The following is a 21,944-nucleotide window of genomic DNA, read 5'->3' on the forward strand; positions in this document are numbered from 1 at the left end:
ACATGAAGAAATAATTACAAAAATGAATGACTTTCAATCGCTAACCTATAATTTTTACGAAAAATACATTAATCAGATGAAAATGCAGAGACAGATGTAAATTTTTGTAGTGATATGTACACGGACAGTTTATATTATTGTTCCAGCACCATTAAAGAATTTCTTTTTAAAAATGTAAATGATATAAACAGTGAAAGAATCAGAATCCTCCACATTAATATAAGGAGTTTTAATATAATTTATAAAAACTGTCGGCATTTTCTAGAAGAAACTGAAAACATTTTTAATATTATATGTGTTACGGAAACTTGGTGCTCTTCTTTAGAGCTTGAAAATAATTCTAATTTTCATCTTAAGAATTTTGAATTAGTCTCACTAGAAAGGCAAACAAATAAATGCGGTGGAGGAGTTCTGATATACCTTAAAGAAAACATTGCATATAAAGTTGAAGCGATTTGAGCGTTTCTGACAAAGATAAAGAGATCGGCAACAATTGAATTAATTATTAACAAAGGAAAAAAACATACTTATAGGCAGCTGCTATATGCCACCTGACGGTGCGTGCGAAAATTTTAGCTCTTATTTGCAACATAATATAGTTCACGCTGGTAAAAACGAAAGAAAAAAAAAACTTGAAAATTTGGGATTTTAATTTGGACTGTTTTATTTATAACGACGACAAAAAAAATTAGAAGTTTCTATGATAAAATTTTTTTAGCAGGCGCAATTCCCCTAATCAATCAACCAACTAGAGTAACTAAGAATTCTGCTACCCTCATTGACAATATTTTTACTACAGACATATTTAATAACTCCATCCAAAAAAGTATCATAAAAACTGTTTTATCAGACCACTTTCCTATTTTCTTAACCCTTAACTCAACATTATCTAATAAAATTAAACAAAATAAAACCGTAAAAAAAACGTATTTACAACGACAAAAAAGTAAATGACTTTAAACATCAACTATCATTACTTCATTGGGGACATATCAACTTTAATGAAGATGCAAGTACATAGTGAATGTACATAAAATATTATGTTTTATGTTTCAATGTGAAATCAATCCGTCATTACACATTTTTAAAGATTTTATTACCTTAAAAACAAAAGATAAGTATACACTACGAAATGATAATTCACTCTATGAACCCTTTTGTCGAACAAAATTCAATCAGTTCTGATAGCTTATCGTGTAGGTGCACGTGGAACAAAATCATTTTACCTAACTTTGATTTATCAATTACCTTTCCAGTCTTTAAGAAGAATTTAAAAGAATTCATTCTTTTTAATGAAAATATTTTGAAATACTTTTAAAAATAAGAAATTTATATAAACACCTTCTTTTGTTTTTGTATTTTGTCATTTTTATTTGTTTATATTTATTAATAGCTTAAGTTATATTTTATTATAACGTTTTATGGTTCTGGTGACAAGATCATTAGATCTTCTATCAGATGCCAAGTTTTTATTTAAACTTTCGTTTTTGTTATTTTATTTTTAATCTTATTGATGTGGTGATTATATTCTCTATTATAATTTATTAAAAGTATAAAAACTCCAATACTTGTAAATGTAAAACTTTATATTAAAAAAAAAAAAGAGGAGAATTTATACATACAAAATGTATGCATGTATGTGTGTATATATACATATGTGTGTAAGTTCTGCAAGTGAACATTTTCACCACTAACATGTTATAAAGATAAAAATGTAAACTATGTAAACTATATTATGGAAATATGTTAAATTGAGACTAAAAAAAAAAAAAAAATTTGAAAATTAATACCGCGTAGTTAATTTAAAGTTAACATTATTAAATATAATATAATATATAATAATATAAACAAAAAATTTCACTTTTCATCGCTCATGACGTTTTTAAGATATTCTTAAAAACGTCATGGGCGATGAAAGCATTGCGAATAAAAGATGAAAGTTTAGAAAAATTCGTAATCAATATTAGGAGCCAAATTTAGAGCAAATATAAATAAAAAATACGATTTCAAAAAAAAAAATCCAAAAATATTGACATTTACCTTGTGCTCAAGCGGCAAAATACCCCTAGAAATGCCCCAAATTGTTTCTAAATTAATAGCCGGATTTACAAAAAGGTATTTTATATCTCTATATTTACAATATAACAATTTGTTGTTAAATCCAGCAAAAATAAACAAAATAAAATCCTGGAAAAATAAAATAAGCTTCTTGCCGAAAATTTCGTTGTATAAGAACATAACAAACCAGCAGCTAAACGGGGAACCAAAAGATAAGGTTCAAACAAGTAGTAGAGGTTGTTTAAAACTTTGATATTTATACTTAGTATAGAGGTTATTTAAAAATAGATTACTTTAAATAGATCGTGGTGCTTGTTGTGATTCGTTGTTATTTTTGATATTCGTTTTTTATTTTGATTGTAGCAGTTGTTAAAAACTTATTTAATCAACTTTTAGGAGAATAATCCATTACGATTACAGGTTTCAAAGGCTACAAACTAGATTTCAAAATTTTCTTTTTTCAACGCATTTTGATTTACCGCTGGAATAATTATACTATTAACAGTGGCGTCACTAGAAGGGTGCGGAGGGTACCGGCCGCACTCGGTGACGCTATCACAACCTGACGCAGAGGGAAAAATAAAAATAAAAAAAATACAAATATGACAAAACTGCTCATGCTCGAGACGGTGAAGCCTTAAATAAGGGGGATCCAAAATAAACTTTTTTTGAATTTTGTGTAGTTTAATCATTTTTTCTTAATTAATTTTTTATGCTGATTTCAAATGACTTAATTTTTTTTTTTCTCATTATAAATATTTGGCCTTCTACTTCAATTTCAATTAAAGTGGTTATTTTGACAAAACAATCAATTGTTAAATTAAATGAAACCATCATTATTAATAGCTTATTTCAAAGTAGAATCCGTGGTAAATGTTTTTCTTTTTGTTTTATCAAAAAAATACGCAATTGTTATGTGTAGTTATAAATACAACAAAATATTAGGCATTATACATAAAATTACTTCATATAAGGAACAATTTGTAACAATTACAAGTGAAAATGCGAAATAACTTCATTGCAACCATGGTGCAGTGATTTGAGTTCTTTCTCAGAATCAAGAGGTCTGAGGTTCGATGTTTGCTCTGACCAGATGAGCGACATTGGTAAGGAAGGATGTGTAAACTTCCTAGTTAAATTGCTCTTCCAGGTGCTTTGTGACAAGACGCTAGGTTCTTCTTGGAGCACCTTAATAGCTAAAAAAAAAGTCATCCTAGGTGATTGTGGATTGTTGTTAGGACTTTCCAAGTTAAGTAAAAACTTTAAAGTATTAGCTTATTCTTTTGTAGACATAAGGTTAAACTTAAGTAGACATAATTTTTAAGTTTTTTAACAATGAGACACATTTCCTGAAATATTTCTAAATTACCTTAATCTTGATTTCACAATGTTTTGGTATTTAAGTATCTTACCGCGAGAAATGCTTGTAATCGACGGTATTTCCGAAGCCGATTGCAATGAGTGCCACGCTGAAGCTTAAGCTCAATGTTATTTGTAATTGTTTTATAAATTGCAAAAACCTGTTTAAAAACGTAATACATCAGTTATTCCATTTTTGTATCTTTTTTCCAAACCCATGATTTCTTATTTTCTGTTCAAGAAATATAGCTAAACTTTGCTAAACTATTTGCAAGAACGATACAATCATCCAAGTTTTTTTGATGCGTATATACAAACTGCTTCTACAACTACTGAACAGTCAATCTTATTTAATAGAAATTTCCAAAATATAATTTATTGTTGGCTTTATTAAAGAAAGTACAAAAACAACCCGAGTAAAGGCAATTTTATATGATAAAATTCGTCTATTACTGGGAGATTTTTAAAGAAGTTTATTAATTTTGATTTATTTGTTTATTAGCTTATGATTTATTAGTTTGACACTTCTTGTTGCAATATTTTTCATTTTAATCGGTATCTAAATTCAGTTAACAAAATCAATAGCAAATTATTTTCTAGCGAAGTAAGTCAAGACAAATTTTTACATTGCATAAATTTTAACATAAAGTTTACACGCAAATAACATAAACTTTAACATAAACTTTACACGCAAAGAAAAGCTGCAAAGATATCTAGATTTTAAGTTTTTCAATATTTTAAAAATGCTAAAAATTAAAGTAGTAGGTCAACCACAAAAAATAGCAAAAACTGAATTTTTGATTGAAATTTCCAAAAAAAATTAATTATGACTAATTGGTTAAACAAAAAATATAGAATTTAAGGTAGGGGAGACCTGCCTTGAGTCTAAATAATTAAAAAAATGCAAGGTTAGCTTAAGTAAAGTTTTAGAAACTCAACAAATCAACATTCAAAAAAACCGAGACAAGATAAAGAAGACATCAAGAGGTGCAAAAAGAGTTGCAGAGCTTGGAAAAAGCACTTTTAACTCAAAACAACATGTGGTACCAATGTAAAGCTTTTAGTTGCAAGTTTTGGTTTTGTCAATGGTTATTATCCAAAAAATACAAAATTGGTTAAATGTTTTTTGTATAAAATGCCGCAGACCTGCTTCTGACCATGAAGCAACTCAAATGGAATTAAAAAAAAAAAATAATTTTCTTTTGGAAATTTAATTTCTAATAAAATATTCTTTGATTTTTTTAATATCTTAATTGTCATGAAAATCGATTTTTAAAAAAAAAATTTTTAATTTCTGAAATATTTTTACTTAAGTAGTTGAATTAAATTAGACTATTTACTCTATTTTTTAAATTTTATTGTACCCCTGTTGACTCAACAATGTAGACTCTAATCCTTAACTTGAAAAAATGATATAAAAATCGAAGCGCTTCACTGCAATTTTCCGTATATTTTATGAGCAATTAAAAAGTAATACCAAATAATTGATATTACTTTTAATTACTTCAAATAAATTATTAGTAATATTAATTATTTTATAACAAAAGGTAGATTTCTATAAACCCGCTAAAGTATTGTTTACGTTGTAATTAAATTACCTTTTAAAGCAATAACAGTAAACAATGTATAATGAGTAAAAGGTGCTTTTTTGTTTTTAAAAATCTTATATTTTGTTCTAAAAAGTTTCTTTGTACTTCACTTCAAGAATTATTAGTAAGCTAGTAGTAACAATGATAATGAAAAAAAAAACTGTTCTTTTTTGAAAGGACACTACTCTTATTAAAATTCGTTCCTCACTTGACTCTTCTCATTATCTACCACAAGTTTATAATTTTTGTTCATCTTTCTAACTATTTTCTATTTAGATTATTTATTATATCTATAAATATTTATAAATTTGTGTTTAATAGATTTAATAGATTCAGGTTCAATAAATTGATTAAGAGATTCAAACTATCAATTTCGTTTTTTGTGATTTATTTTTATTTAAATATATTTTTTTGTATAATGTGAATTTTTTTACAGAAATAAAAAAGTTTTCATAGTTATAACATTTGCATCCTCCTTTGTTGTTATAAAAAATGTGTCACCTTAACAACGACAAAACTGAAAAAGGTCTCAGATTTCTTTTGAGCCTTATAGTTATCTTATTCATTGGAAAATACTAAGGTTAAAGTTATTTACCCATTTTTTGGGGAAAATACTGAGACTAATGGTATTTCTTAAATTATAGAAAAATACTTAGGTTTAACTGATGTCTTAAAAAAATTACATTTTATTGAGTTTATATGAAAAAGATTATGCTTACAAGCATAATCTTTTTCATATAAACTCTTCTACTTGGAAATAAACTCAATCTTCCGACTAAACTCCTGTCACAATTTTGGAAAAGAGTTTAAAGCTTTCGTTAAAGAAAGAGAGCATATTCAATTACCAGACTTTTCATTTACTGAATATTAGCGTCTGTTGTTTCTATTTTGAAAACTCTGGAGATTCCAGTTCTAACTCTTCCAACTTTTCTTCAAACTTCCATTCAGTTTTTTTAGTCTTATTTGCAAAATCTTTGATTCTTTATTAATAAACTTCAAATATTTTATCACAGCCAACACCTCAAGGGGTATTGTTTTTTTTTTTTAGGTTTATTTTGTTTTTATAGATTGTAACTTAACAGGCTTTTACATAATTTAAACTTTTTTTAATGTTTTAAATTTTTGTTAATAGTTTCTAATTGGTTTTGTATAAGTTTTTTAGATTCTCTATCAGATTATAATAATTTAGTTTTATTTAAGTGTGAACAAAGAGTTAATCAACTTAACAAATAACTTGTAATTTTTTTGATTTTTTTTTTTTTTGTAAAATAGTTAACTAGTTTTTTTTGATTTTTTTTTTTTTTTTTTTTTTTGTTTATATCAAATTTTCAGTAAAGTAAATAAAACTTAATACTTTTAAATAATAACTCATTAATTTTAAGTTTTGCAATCTTATCTCATTTTAAGTCTTATTTCATTTATAAGTTTGCTAGTTCTCATTTATTCAATTAATTATGATGACTGGAGAGAAATCATAATAAATGGAGAGAAATCATAATGACTGGGGAGAATTCTGAAGAATTGATATGGAAGTTAACTTGATGAATAAAAGTTTTTAGAACATGAAAGGACAGATACAGTAAATGAATGAAATTTTGCTGTATAGCGAATCATGCAAGGTTAAGTTTTGGTTGACAGAACAAAAGATAATAGTTTGTTTGATCAGCAACTATTATAGTACTTGTAAAAAGAAAAATAGATGTACCATTAGGACAATTGGACTGAGGCTCAAGTTTGGTAGCAGATCCAACAATATTTGACCTTGTCTAAAATAGGGCCTCTTTAGAGTAAATAGATTAACAGATAATAGTATTCCATACAGGAAAAAATAAGAGATCTTGCTGTCACAAAAAAAGAAAAGAAAAAGAAATCATGCTGTCACAAAGAAAAATAAGAAATCATTCAAGAATGAATGTTTTCTATGTAAAGAATATATAGTTATGTCATCAGTAAATTGTCATTGGTAGTCAGGAGTATATAGTTATGTCATCAACCACTTCAGAGGTAAGAATATCAGGAAGATTGTTGATATAGATAAGGAACAACACAGGATCAAAAATTGTAGAACCCCTTAAGTTACTTACAATGAAGGAGTGTGTTGTCTACTAAAGACAACATTAATAATGTGGGTAGAAAGGAATGATTCAATAATTTTAAATATTTTTTTGCATCCATTTTAAATTACTCTTGTGTGCTTAGTACACAGGAAGAAATGTTTATTAGTTTTAAGAAAATTTGCCCACTCATCCCAGCTTATTAAGATCCCGTTTATTAATTTTACTTGTTATCACCCCGTTTATTTATTTTACTTTTTATCTACAAAAAAACTTTATCTCAAAACTTCCAAAAAAAGAATCAGTGTAAACTTAAATAAAAATAGAAAAATAATTTATCAGTCACTGATAAGAATAAAACCTTTCAGTGTAACCAGGCTTTAAAAATTGTCAACCATTAAAAAATCTTGTAAATCTTGATTTGTTGAAAATGAGCTTTTGGTTCATTTCTCACCATAGTATGAAACTTATACAACCATAGTATAAAACTTATACAACCATATTAAATATTGAAATTATAATAAAAACAGCTGTTAAAAAAAGCACTGTTATTTAATTGCAAGCCATACTTGAGTTTAATTGTTCTCTGTGTGCTCTGTGTAAAATTCCCACCCTACCCCTTTTTTTTTTGACCCTTTGGAACGTGATAATATCTTTTTGCATCAATTTCTTGCATCAAAATGACGTTTGTTCTCCAGGTATTATTTTTGTGAAAAAGGTACAATAAATAAGCTGAGTAGATAATTGAGTAGTAGTAGTAATAGTAGTAGTAGTAGTAGTAGTAGTAGTAGTAGTAGTAGTAGTAGTAGTAGTAGTAGTAGTAGTAGTAGTAGTAGTAGTAGTAGTAGTAGTAGTAGTAGTAGTAGTAGTAGTAGTAGTAGTAGTAGTAGTAGTAGTAGTAGTAGTATTAGATAATTGAGAACAACTATTGAAGTTTGATGAACAAAAAACTTTTAAAACAATAAAGTTATAAAAGGATATACTAAATGAAAGAATAAAAACTGTTCTTTAAATAACCATCGTCTAAAAATAATTTTTTAATTATTTTAGTGTTTAAAATAAGAAAATTACTTATTAAAAATAAATAAATCATGAAACAAAGTCCTTGTTTTTTTTGTCCAAAAACTCAAGAATCAAAAAAATGACTTGCATTTCAAGCCATTGCTCTAAAAAAAAAAGTCTGGTGTGCTGATCTTGTCCATAAATCTGGTTTGCTGATCTTTTCCATAAGTTTGGTGTGCTGATCTTCTCCAAAAGCTCTTTTAATATGGTGTCTCAGGTTTTCTTAGAAAAAATCAGAGGAAAGTTTTCAAAACTGTTGATTCTATTCAAATTGCAGTATTCAAGTTGTCCTTGATGAAGAACACTTTTTATTTATTTATAGTATCTTCTATGGCTTTCTCTTTTTGAAAAGATTCTCTCCTTGGTTCAATGTTTTTACTATGTTAGCAGTTACACAACCATAAATTCCAATTTTGAAAAAAATTTTTTTTTTTGATTTCTTAGAATAAGCATTTCTAAAAAGACAATAAAAATTTTGATCTTTTCTTAACTTTTTTTGTTTCACACATTCTTTATAAAAATAAAAAAAATCACTCACAATCAATTATTACCAGTGCCTGTTTTAGTAAATAGTTGATCTACTAAAACAGGCACTTGGTATCTGTAAGACCTGGCTACTCTGAGTATTTTTAATACTTAGCTTACTTTGAATTATTTGCTTATGCATCTTTATGATGCATTATTAGCCTACAAAAAACAAAAAGGTTGCTTAATATCCTTTAAAAGATCTTTGCTGACATAAACCATTCGTTAACTACTAAATTACCTTGATCAGTTCTTTTTTCTGTGTTCTTAGCTAATTTTTACTCATTATTTAGAAATAGATAAAATTGTACAATTCATTATTTGTAATGCTTATCAATTTTAAATAAAGATTTATAAAATTAAAAAATTAAATTAAAATTTAGTTATAGTATTAAACTGCAAGTAACAAAAAGATTGCTTAGTTACAGTATGAGATTACAAGTAACAAAAACGTTGCTTAGTTACAGTATTATATATTTATAGTATAAAAATTAAGATTAGTTTTGATAAAAAGATTTGAGTTTTTTTTTATTCTTCATAATTATTATTTTTTTATATTTATTACTAATTATAATTTTAAAAAATTAAAATAATGATATAGAATGATAAAGCTAGTGTTTTTTTTTCGATATGAATGTGTTTTTTTTTTCGATATGATATTTTTGTTCAATATGATGCACCATATATAAGCAATTACATGCATAAAAGTAATAATAACGAATCGTTATTATATATCGTTATTAACGATATATAATAACAATAATGATGAAGAATAATATATAGGATATATACAGAGATAATGAATTTCAAGTCTTTTTTGATTAATAGAAGGTTAAGGAGATTTCTGCATTTAAAAATGCATATAACATTATTATGCTAAGATGTTTGATATATTAGGATGATGATTATGCTGATTTGTAATGTTTTTTAAAATATGTATGAAAATTGTTCTAAATAATAGTTTTAAATGTTTATTTCAGGCATTTATTGAAGATTTTTAACCATATAAAGTTGTGTCGCTATTTCAAAATGTCTCAAATAGATCCTGAAAAGGTGTTTTAATTTTATTATTATTACTACTGTTATATATTTATTGTTATGTTAATAACTTGTGTTACACTGTTTCCTGCTTAGGATGATGAATGCTGGATCTTGCTTGTCTCTCTATGATAGTGGCTATGCAACTCTTCCTGCAATCTCCTAACGAGGTTATAGCTCAGAAATTCAGTTTAATGATTCTGAGGCCGGCTGGTAGTAAGGTTTTCCAAACTCTGTGGTAGTTTAGTCCAAGCTGTAAAGTATCAGAGTATTAACAGTACAATGTTGTGCATGAATAGTGTCCCTGTTAGTACTTTTGGTGTGCATTGTTGAGGCCACATAAGAAGCCCTAAGTTATGACTTGGGTTAACTAGCAGGACTAAAGACACTGCATTGCTTGGGAAGCAATACTCAATTTATAAATGATCCTTAAAAAATCGTAAATAAAATAAACCTAAAAAATAATCAAATGACCTAAAAATATTAAACAAAAACCATCATCACCACCACCTAACTGTTACAAATATCTTTACCTCTTGCAAAGTTTATTAGCTCTTTATGAAACGAATTTTTATTTGGTTCTTTTTCGATCTCAGTATTGATGGGTACTATTCTTTGATTCGCAAAGACTCCATTTGTCACATGCCTGGCTTGGACATATACTTATGCGTTAATTCACCTATTTGTCAAGAAATCAGTTTTGAATCCTCTGACCATTCTTTTATGTGCTTTCGCTTGGCACCTCTTCTTTCAATCACTTTTTGCTTTTTTTAATGGCACTGACCCTGCTAACACTAAATTTTAGAACTTTTGTATTTCTCTTGCTCAGATAGTTAACTTCAAAACTCGTTTTCCAGACAGCTCTAATCACTTGCTTTCACTCCTTGATTTGTGTCTTGTTTCTGATCCTAGTTTGCGTTCAGTTTCTGCTTGCTCTCCTTTATGTGGTTCAGGTCATGCTATGATCTCTCTAAATCTTTTATATTCACTTTATGATTGCACTACTACTTAAAATTGGATTTATTTCCTTATTTTCTTTGTAATTTTCTTTGGGCTGATATCTTTCATCTCTCTGCTAATATTTGTGCCTCCTATTTAATCTCCTGGATCCAGGCAGGTACAAAAGCTTTTATTTCTTCTTGTCTGTTTAAGTCAAGTCTCATTCTACTCCATAGTTACTCCATAGTTGTCATAACTACTCCATATTTACTCCATAGTTGTCATAACTACTCCATAGTTGTCATAACTACTACTAAGTTGTCTTAACTACTCCATAGTTGTTACCTAATGCAGCTGCTATTTCTGATTGTAATAATATTTTTTATCTACTACTTTTATCTACTACTATTCTACTTATCTACTTTTTATTTACTTTTATCTACTTTATTCTACTAGAGTAAAAAACTCTCTTGAGAACTAACTTTATTATCGTAAGAAATTAATCTAAAAATTATTATTGCAAGAAAAAAGATGTTTGTGGTACTGAGCTCCAATATTCTCAGTTTCCTTTTAGTAAACTGAGAATATTTTACTCTTTTAGATGTAATTTCTGATCAAGTTAACCAAGCCTTTTCTGAAAAAAAAGGAAAGCAAATTTCAAATAACTGATGTTTAGGGTAAAAAACTAGATGAATAAAATTTTCTTGAGAACTTAGGATCAGGCACAGTAAAAGGGTTAACCTTAATTAAATGACAAGTAATACGAGAATGAATTTAAGTAGATGACACAAGAGACGCTAGCTTTTTAGAGCAGTGCCCATTATAGTATTTATAGAAAAGAGAAAAAGAAGCAATATTATAACCATGTGATAATGGTTGAAAGTTGAAGTGAGAGTGCTGTCTATCCAAGCTAACTTTTATATTACAATTGGTAAGAAAGAATTCAATAATCTTAAAGATATTACCTGATACACCATAAGAAAAAAGCTTATGGAGAAAACCAGTATGCCACACTTTATCAAAAGCTTTAGAAATGTTCAGAGCGATAGCCTTAGCCTCTCCACTAAAATCTAGGTTTTATTGTGCATTATCTATCTAATGCACAATAAAACCTATCAGTTATTACTATTAACAAATCAGCAGTTGAACAAGAAGATCGAAATCCATATTGATGATCAGAAAGTAAGTTATTAGATTCAAGATGGGATATTAAGTGTTTATTTATTAAAGACTCAAAACCTTGCTTATGATAGAAAGAAGGCTAATGGGGCAGTAATTAGATGAGTAATTAGATTGCTCTCCAGATGACATAGACGACAGCACTGGAAAGCACTTCTGCACGACTGCAACAGGTATGTTGTCTGGACCACAAGCTGCAGAAGAGTTTTGTATCCTAAGCATGAAATTGTTTTGGATACAAAAGCTGGAGTGATGTGAAAGTCAGGCAATGGACTAACCTGTTTGTCTGCTAAATCAGGTAGAACACGACTAGTGGAACACAACTTGTTTTCCAGACAGCTCTAATCACTTAATTTCACTCCTTGATTTGTGTCTTGTTTCTGATCCTAGCTTGTGTTCAGTTTCTCCTTGTTCTCTTTTAAGTGGTTCCAACTATGCAATGATCTCTATAAATCTTTCATCTTGTTTTTTTTCTTTGGGCTCACCCTAATATTACAATACTTACTACCACCCTAAAACCAACAAGGATTCTTTTTGTGATTTTCTTTGTGACAGTTCTTGGGCTGATGTCTTTAGTCTATCTGCTAATAAAGACCCTTCCTATAACTTTCTGGATTTAGGCAGGTGCAAAAGCTTTTATTCCTTCTTATTGGTTTCAAGTCTTACCTCATTCTACTCCATGGTTTTTTTACCTTGTATAGCTGCTATATCTGATTGTAACCATTTTTTTCATCTTTTTTAAAAGAACAACTCTTGAGAACAACTGTCTTTTTATTTTGAAAGAAATCAATGTAAAATGTTCTGTCTGATGCTAAGTTCATTATTCACAGTTAGCTAAATCTTGTATCTTATCTCAGAAGCTAGGCTCAAGAGACTTTTGGAAAATCAGTGTCGTAAACAAAGGTAAGCTAAATGTTGCATATCTAAATCATGGGTCTGAATTTATTTTCCCAAGAAAAGAACTTATAATTTGTTATAAACTTTTTCTATAATTCAGCTCATGAATCTAATGGCCATAAACTTCCTGTTATTCCAGTTAAACAGGTCCACCTATTGTTAGACATCCAAATCACTCCAGCTTCCATTGCTAAAGTCATATCTCGTATAAACTCTAGTACAGCTTATGGTCCAGACAACATTCCTGTCATAGTCTTAAAAAGTGTTTTTTTCAATTTAATTTAATAAGCACTTGACTAAATATTATTTTTCTGTCTGCTGGAAGTTGGCATCTGTGGTTCCATTTTTTTAAACTCTTGAGAACATTCTGACCCCTCAAAATATCGTCCAATAAATTTCTAACATCTTTTCTTTAGCCTAACAACTCACTGTGTGACAATTTTTCCTGTTATTTTCCCTGAGAATATCCTTGTTCCTAGTTTGTTTCTTATCTACATGCGGTTTTGTGGTATTGTTTCTTATCTACATGCGGTATTGTGGTATCTACATGCGGTATTGCGGTATTGTGGTATATGCGGTATGGTTTATCTTATCTACATGCGGTATTGTGGTATTGTTTCTTATCTACATGTGGTATTTTCCCTGAGAATATCCTTGTTCCTGGTTTGTTTCTTATCTATATGCGGTAGTGGTGTAGTGGTAGAGCGCTCACCTCATAAGTGAGAAGTTTTGAGTTCGATCCCCACCACGTCCCTGGTAGTACCGCACTCAACTTGTTTCTCCGCGCAGCGGCCTTGTTTGTTAAGTTTCGTGTTTCGGAGTTATAGAGTTGAGAAAGGTAACCACAATTAAGTAGCCTCCTCGTCTCTAGTGGCCTTAAGAGTTTACTACTACTTTAGTTGTGGTTTCAACCCTCTCTCAACTCTATAACTCCAAAACAGGAACTTTGACAAACAAGGCCGTGCACGTAGAAACAAGTTGAGCGCTGTACTACCAGAGACATGGTGGGGATTGAACTCAGAACTTCTCGTTTATGAGGCCAGCACTCATAACACCACTACTGTGGTGACACCACCACCACAAAACTCAGTAGTTTGCTGCAAACAACCATCACAATATTTTCAACATTCCTATTTTATTAAATAGTGACCTTCTCACTTCTTTATGTATTCTTGGATTATCATTCACTACTGACCTCTTATGGAAACCATATATACAATCAATTGCAAAGTTACTTAACTTTGTTGGGAGTGAATCAGGTAAAGTAATTTTTAAAAAATATTTAATTATAATAATAATAAAAAAATTTAATTGTAATAAATGAAAATAAAATAAAAGTTTCTTTTTTTTAAACACTAAAACTAGGCCAGTGTATGGCTTTGTAAAATAATTTTAACTTTGCTAAAATGGAGAATATATTAATAAATATTAAATCTGACTTTGTATCAACCTGTTTCTCTGCACAGCGCCATTGTTTAATGTTTGTGTTTTCGAACTTAGGATTGAAAGAGAGTTACAAATAAAATTATATCAAAGAAAGTTGATTAATCTCCTTGACTGTAGTGGGTCCCTCTGGAGCTTTAGGAGGAATACTAATTTTCTTTATCTTTAGATTTCTGACATGCGAATTGATTACAATTTAAGTAGATTACCAGATGATATGCTTCCAGCTAAAGATCCTTATTTGCTATTTCAGTTATGGTTCCAGGAAGCTGCAAATAATCCTGGTATAAAAGAAGCAAATGCAATGAACTTAGCAACTGCCTCCAAGTAAAATTTACTTTTTCACAAATAATCATACATAATAAAAAAATTAATAGTAATAACATTATTCATCATAAAATAAGGTAAAATTAAAATGAACATATAAATAATAGTATATATATTGTAATACAAAGCTGTGTCTACTGTTTTTAGATTATTTTTTTTAAGAGTTGGAAAACACTTTTAAATTAGTTTAAAAAAAGTTTTTGTAAATGGTTTGTTTGATAAAAGGATTTTGTAGAGGGGGAGTCACTCTAAATGGTTGCAGTTAAGTTTTTATTTCCCTGATTTTTTATCTTAAAACTAATCTAATTGTTTTTGGTAAATAACCTTTTACATTTTTGATAGCATTACTGTATGTTTAAACTTTACATTGATTGATTTAAATTTATTAAAATTTTTTTGTTTGTTTTTAAATTTGTTTTTACCAAGTTAATATATTTTGAAAAAATTTTTTTACAAGTGTTGAATATTTCATTTTGAAAAAAATTTCATAAGTATGCAGTTGTCCAAAAAGTTTCATAGCTATTAATATTCTAGTGTCTTGGTCTGTAATAAAGTCTAAAAAAATTTTTGCAAGTATTAAATATTCATATATAGTGTTGTCAAAAGACCCGGTACTTCGGTACCAAGTCGGTACTAAAAAAATGTAAACGTCACGGTACCAAGTTTTCTTAAGTACCGGTAGTACCGAAGACCCGTTCAAACCCGATTCCTTGATGCCCATGCGTGCAGTAGCGCGTCCTCTTTATTAATCTGCTGAGAAATGGCAACCAGTGGTGCAGCTGATGTGGTAGCTCTAAATCCACTTGTTGAGAAAAAAGGAGGAAAGAGCCATGTGTGGAAATATTTTGGATTTGCGGCTGATGACAAGGGGAATTGTTTAACTTTATTAATAAAAATAGTGTGTTTTTCAGCTAGCATATTTTTGTGTTTTGCTTTGATACAAAAAATCGTGAATTTTTGTTGGCAAATTTAGTCTAAATTAAACTTTGGTTTGGTACCGAAATTGGTACCGAGAACCGTGGATTTTCACTGGTATCGGTACCGAATACTGTAATTTTGGTACCGTGACAACACTATTCATATATATATGAAGGTAACAAATAAAGTCTTCTTTATATGAAGTTCACAAATGAAGTCTACTTTAGCTTTTAACAGAGAAATTATTGTTATATATTGTTAAATACTTGGTTAGTTTTTGAGTTTTATAATTAATTTATGTTTAAGAGATGGTGTTCCTTCGGCGCGATGGGTTCTTTTGAAAGGATATTCAAATAAAGGCTTTCGTTTTTTTACAAATTATGACAGTCAAAAAGGAAAAGAACTTGTAAGAACTTTTCAGTTATTTTTTATTATAATTTTTATTAATATATAAGTTATATATTATGGTATTTATATCAGGGATGTGAAGTCCCATAAAGAGCTTTAGATTTGAAAGTCACAAAATCACTATTTGTTTCTGCTCTTCTATTTGTTTCTGTTCACTATTTGTTTCTTGTCAAGGAATTTTAAAAAATATTGAGAAATTTATGGACTTTTTAGGGTTTTAGAGCTTCTGGACACCAAAATGTTTTTTTACTTTTTCTTTTTCGATGATTTTACTTGATCTTTTTCAGGACTTCACATCCCTGATAACTCAAGTAAATATTTAATTAAAAGTAAAAATATCAAGAAGTGAAATTTAAATTCTGTCAGGTCAGGTTATCTTGCTACTGGTAACATGTAAACCAGTACAACCTGCTTCGTGCCCTGCTGCCTTGTAGGATACGCTTTTTTAGGCAAAAGCTAGGAGAAGCCAATTCAGACTTAAAACACCCACTGCCTTAGGGCTCTTGATTGAGTAAAGGCTAGAGATGGTGTCTCATTTAAAATACTCATCTTGGGCAGATGTTGAATGCATCCTCTGTTTTTATGACTAGGCAACTCATTCTATTATCTCATAATTTTTTATGAGATAATAGAATGATGTTTTATGGTTTTAAGGTCAGCTGTTAGTCAGGTTTCCCAAACTCTGTGGTAGCTTTCAGAGAGGCTGATTCCATCATCAGCTGTAAAATATCAGAGTATTAACAGTGTTATGTTGCGTATGGATGGTGTCCCTGTTCATACTTTAGTGTGCATTGTCAAGGCTAGGGTTTATAAATAGTAAAAAGGCAATTGCTTGGACTATTAGATAGGGTACTGAGTACAACCTGTGCTTTGAATCAAGTTCTTTAACTAATTTAAAAAATGACTTAAATATTAAAAATTATGAAACACAAAAAACCATTGTCATTACCAAGTTCTCTAAATCTATGATTCACTAATGTTCGTGGTCTTCGAAGTAACTTTTCTTCTGTTGAGTCTTATCTCTTGCAAAGTTTATCAGACCTACTTGCTCTTTGTGAGACTTATTTGAGTTCAGTTGTCTCATCTTGTTATCTTAGTGTTGATGGTTATTTTCCTTTAATTCATAAAGACTCCATTAGTCACATGCTTGGCATGGGCATTTACATTCGTAAAGACTCACCCATTTGTCAGGAAACTGTCAAGGAAAGGTTTAAATCGACAGACTATTCTTTTATGTGCTTTCATCTAGCACCACTTCACTTTATCACTTTTCTTTTTTATATTTTATTTCAAAAATTAGGCTCTAGAAATTTCTAGAGAATCTTTAACAGCGTCTATAATAAGGGCATATCTGTTATTCATCCTCTCTTGCATTGTTCTGATTTTGTTACCTCACCTAAAGACAAAGCTGAATTGTTTGCTAAGAGCTTTTCATTAATCTCATCACTTGATTCTGCTAATCACATCCTATCTAGTATAGCCCAAAACAGGTTGATCCATTGTTTGACATTCATATCACTCCAGCTTCTGTATCTAAAGTGACTTTCTGTTTAGACTCCTCTACAGTTTGTAGTACAGGCAACATACCTGTTATAGTCTTGCAGTAATGTTTTCCTGAGCTGTTGTCTATACTTTCAAAATTATTTAGCAAGTGCTTATCAGAGTTGTTTTCCAGTCTGTTGAAAAGCGGCATCTGTTATTCCTATGTTTAAAAATTCAGGAGAGCGATCTGACTTGTCTAACTACCATCCCATTAGTCTTCTTCCTATCATAAGCAAGATTTATGAGTCTTAAAATCACTTAATCTCTCATCTTGAATCTAATAACTTTTTTTCTGATTGTCATTATGGATTTCGATCTTCTGGTTCTACTGCAAATTTGTTAATTGTAATAACTGATAGGTTTTATCATGTATTAGATAGATGTTAAGAGGCTAAGGCTATTGCTCTTGGCATTTCTAAAGCTTTTGATAAAGTTTGGAATGCTGGTCTTCTCCATAAGCTCTCTTCTTATGGTGTATCAGGTAACATCTTTAAGATTATTGAATCCTTCCTTACCAATCCTTCATTTCCAGGGGTTCCTCAAGGTTCTATCCTTAACCATATAGATTTTTTAGTTTGCATTAATGATCTCCCAGAAATTCTCCAATCTAATTCTCTATTCCAATCAAATTCTCACATCTAAGGTGGCATTGTTCGCTGATAATACTACCATTTATTTTTGTCTTGATAAGAAGCCAACACTCTCTGAATGCCTGGAGGGGGAGTTTGAGCTTGAAACAAATCTCACTTCTGCTACAGCATAAGGCTCTCAGTGGTGAACTTTAACTCAGACAAAATTCATTTTTTTTCAGCTAATTGTTATCATAATGATCTATATCTTTCTATATTTATGAATGGGAATGTACTCAATGAGTCATCTACCCTTCATCTTCTAGGATTAATTCTTACTTCTGATCTTTCTTTGAAACCATATATCAAATCAATTGTAAAATTAGCATCTGCTAAGGGTGCATCTTATCGTGTCCAACACTTTCTTACTCAGGATTCTATTCTTTATCTCTATAAATCTCAAATCTCTGCTTGTATGGAATACTGTTGCCATGTCTGGAGTGGATCTTCGAATGATGCCCTTTCTCTTTTAGATAAGGTACAAAAATGCATTGTAAACATAGTTAGACCTGCTCTCGCAGCCAACCTCCAACCATTATCACATTGTCGTAATCTCTTTTTTTTTCTACAAATGCTATAATGGGCACTGCTCTAAAGAGCTAGCGTTTCTTGTGCCATCAACTAAAATTCATCTTTGTGTTACTCATCATTCAATTAAGTCTCACCTTTTTACTATGACTGTTTCTAAGAGCTCCAAAAATTCTTATTTGTCTAGTTTTATTTCTCGAACATCAGTTCTTTGGAGTTCACTTCCTTCATCTTGTTTTCCTGATTCATATAATTTGCAATCTTTTAAGTCATCATTATCTTGGTTAATTGTTATCTTGCTTAATAAACTTCATCTTTTGTCTTCCAGTAACTTCCAACTCTAATAGTGGTTGCTTGCAGCCTTGTTGGAAGTGAAGATGTTGAAAAAATAAAAAATAAAATTTATAATTATTCAAAAGGTAAAATTTATATTAATAATATATTAAGTAAAATATATGAATTTTTCATATTTAGAATGAAAATCCAAATGCAGCATTGACATTTTATTGGGAACCATTACAAAAGCAGGTATTTTTATAGTGATGTTGTTATAGTGATTTTTTTATAATGATATTATTGCTACGTTGTTATTGTTATGTTATCATGATATTGCTATAGTGGTGTTGTTATACTAATGTTTTTATTCTTATACTATCATGATGTTGAGCAATTCCACGACCGTCTCACAAAAAATGATAAAATTAAACCAACCCAATATAGATAATACTATATATAGCTAGAAAATATATAGCTTACTATGGTATGCTGCTATTATAAAAAATAATATGGGCTGAAACAGAAGGTAAAAGTAGGCGTTTTTGCAATAATTTAATTCATTTTTAATTGCCAAACTTCAATTGAACCTATAAAAAATTTAAAAACTGTCTTGCTCATTGCAATCAAGCTTTTAGCTGCACTAATCATTTCTACTTATGATAAAAACATACTTATTGCCAGACAAATTCAGAATACCATTTGTTTTAATCAAATGCTATTACCACTATTGTAACGCTGTGACAATTAGGGTACCAATAGTTTTATTTCTAAGACTACCAGTAAAACTTAAGGTTTCAAAAATCCAGCACAATGAGAACTCAATCTAGTACATCTAAAAAAATACTAACGTGTTTAAAAAAATAATTAGCTCAAGTTATTTTTAGAATCTTTTTCTGTCATGCCGTGACGTCATGGCGTGACAATTTTTTAACAACATTTAAAACAAAATTTAAAACTGCTAAACTGAAACCACAATTTAGTTTTTATCAACTTTAAGGACCCAGATTATTGAGTGGCCTACTTTATTTTACATTTTCTACAAAAACTACAAATTATAGGTATGTTTTGCAAAGGCAACATTTGGAGGATGAATGCTCAGTTATCCTTGAGGCTCTCTTTTGAGATAAATAGAGCCTCTCTTAGGGATAACTGTAACTCCATTGAGCCTTAGATGTAATACGTGCATCTCCAAAACTAATGTGTTGCCTTTTTTTCTAATCTTTCAAGGGTTTAACATGCCTCTTACTCATGCTGAGCGTCAAAAGAAATATTGTGAAAGGCAGTTAGAAAAGTTTGGCGAAAAAGAAGTTAAAGAAAAAGAATCAAAAAAAAGAAAAGAAAAAAGACTCGCTAATTTGGAGGCTGAACCAGAAAAAGAAAGGCAGCGAAAGAGAAAGAGCAGACAAAAAAGAGCAGAATCAAAATCTGTAGCTGTTACATCACCCCCTTACAAATCTGTAAGCACTCTTGGAAAAGCTGTTAAGAGAGCCGAGTCAGCACTACCAAAATCACCCAGAAAGAGGGCTAAAGTTGTACAAAAACTTTTAACAAAAATGAATGAAATCCCAAGCCCAGAAAAAATACTTAGTAAAAATGCATTAGATGCTTTAACTGTAAAATTGGTTCTTGATTTTTATCAGAGTGATAATATATCCCGTCAAGCACCCGGTAAAAGAGACACCATTGTGGTGAGATTAAAGAACAAGAAAGAAACTGTGCAAAAACGTCATTTGTATATGAATGTTAATGAAGCTTATGCTGTTTTTAAAAGTGATTATCCTGAAGAATCAGTCGGAAAATCAAAGTTTGCTAGTTTACGCCCACCACATGTGCTTTTGTCTAGTTCAATGTCAAGAAACGTTTGTTGTTGTCAACAGCATCAAAATATAATTCTTATCCTTGAAGCCTTGCACAAGTTTGATTCGAATTTTCCATTGTATTCACATGAATTTCCTCTTAGCATTGTATCTGATAGTGAAAAAGACATTTGTTATAATAATATGCGTACAACATGTAAAGATGCTGCAAAGTTTCATAATCTATTTGCCTTGAATGAAATTGACAAGAATAAATGATTATTTACATCATTACATGGTACCAATGGGAAAAAGTTGTAGAAGGTAATGGAAAGGAATATATTAAAAAAATTGAAAAAAAGGGAAGAGTTGATGATCTTTACAGCACCTTTTCAAAATCTTTACCTTCATTTCTTTGGCATTATTTTATTAAACAGAAACAATCAAAGACATATCGTGATCATAAGATCCAACTTCAAAGTAATCCAGACACAGCCGTTTTTCAAGTGGATTTTGCTGAAAATTTTTCAACTTTGTGGCAAGATGAAGTGCAGTCAGCACATTGGCACAAGAAGCAAGTTACTGTTTTTACTGCTGTATTTTGGTACCAAAATTCATGCTCATCAGCTGTCATAGTTTCAGATGATTTAAGCCATTCAAAAGAATCTATTCTTGTATTTGTTCATAATTTATTATCTAAGCATATTGAATCTAGTGTTAAAATACTACAGGTTTGAACAGACGGGCCAAGTAATCAATTTAAAAATCGTTTTATTGCATTAGCAATACCCTGGTTGGAAGAACAGCATGTTTTAAAATTATTCTGGAACTTTTTTGCTGCTTCACATAGGAAAGGACCAATAGATGCTATAGGTGGGACCATTAAAAGAATAGCAATGCAAAAAATAATCCAGAGAAAATTTATAATAACTGATGCCATAACTTTTCATGAAGCTGTTAAAAATGAGACTAATTTCAATGTCTATTTTGTTTCTATGGAAGATGTTATAAATACAATAAAAAAATTTAAAATTGATGAGTTATTTACAAAAGCACCAGCAAAACCAGGAATATTTTCAGCGAACCTAATTCAAAACAATAATGGGAAAATAGAAATGGGACCCTATTCAAGTGCCAAGTATTTAGTGAAACAACTTACGTCTTCAGACGAAATCCCCGAAAAACTTTAAAACGTTGTATATATGACAGCAATATAATATGGACGCGATTTGACACTGATATAGTATGGGCGTGTTCTGAAGATTACTATGTAAGAACTATTTTTATGAAGATGTAATTATATATTTGTCTAATCCTTCTCTACTTAGTTTTAAATTTATTAAAAAAAACAGCCCATTTACCTGGTTTATAATTATC

At 29.7% G+C, this 21,944-nt stretch overlaps 1 protein-coding gene across 1 annotated transcript in view; it reads left to right on the plus strand.

Annotated features, from left to right (window-relative positions):
* The first annotated feature begins 4,319 nt into the window (after positions 1-4,319).
* Positions 4,320-21,944, plus strand: part of LOC100202407 (pyridoxine/pyridoxamine 5'-phosphate oxidase) — a 31,486-nt gene continuing 13,861 nt past the window's right edge. The window contains exons 1-5 of the mRNA XM_065809196.1: positions 4,320-4,468; positions 9,628-9,700; positions 14,313-14,470; positions 15,695-15,794; positions 18,970-19,023. Coding sequence (XP_065665268.1) covers positions 4,467-4,468; positions 9,628-9,700; positions 14,313-14,470; positions 15,695-15,794; positions 18,970-19,023 — 387 coding nt within the window. The 5' untranslated portion in view covers positions 4,320-4,466. The remainder of the gene's footprint in view (positions 4,469-9,627; positions 9,701-14,312; positions 14,471-15,694; positions 15,795-18,969; positions 19,024-21,944) is intronic.

This window comes from Hydra vulgaris, chromosome 11 (genome assembly GCF_038396675.1).
Source record: "Hydra vulgaris chromosome 11, alternate assembly HydraT2T_AEP".
In the NCBI taxonomy this organism is placed as follows: Eukaryota; Metazoa; Cnidaria; class Hydrozoa; order Anthoathecata; family Hydridae; genus Hydra; species Hydra vulgaris.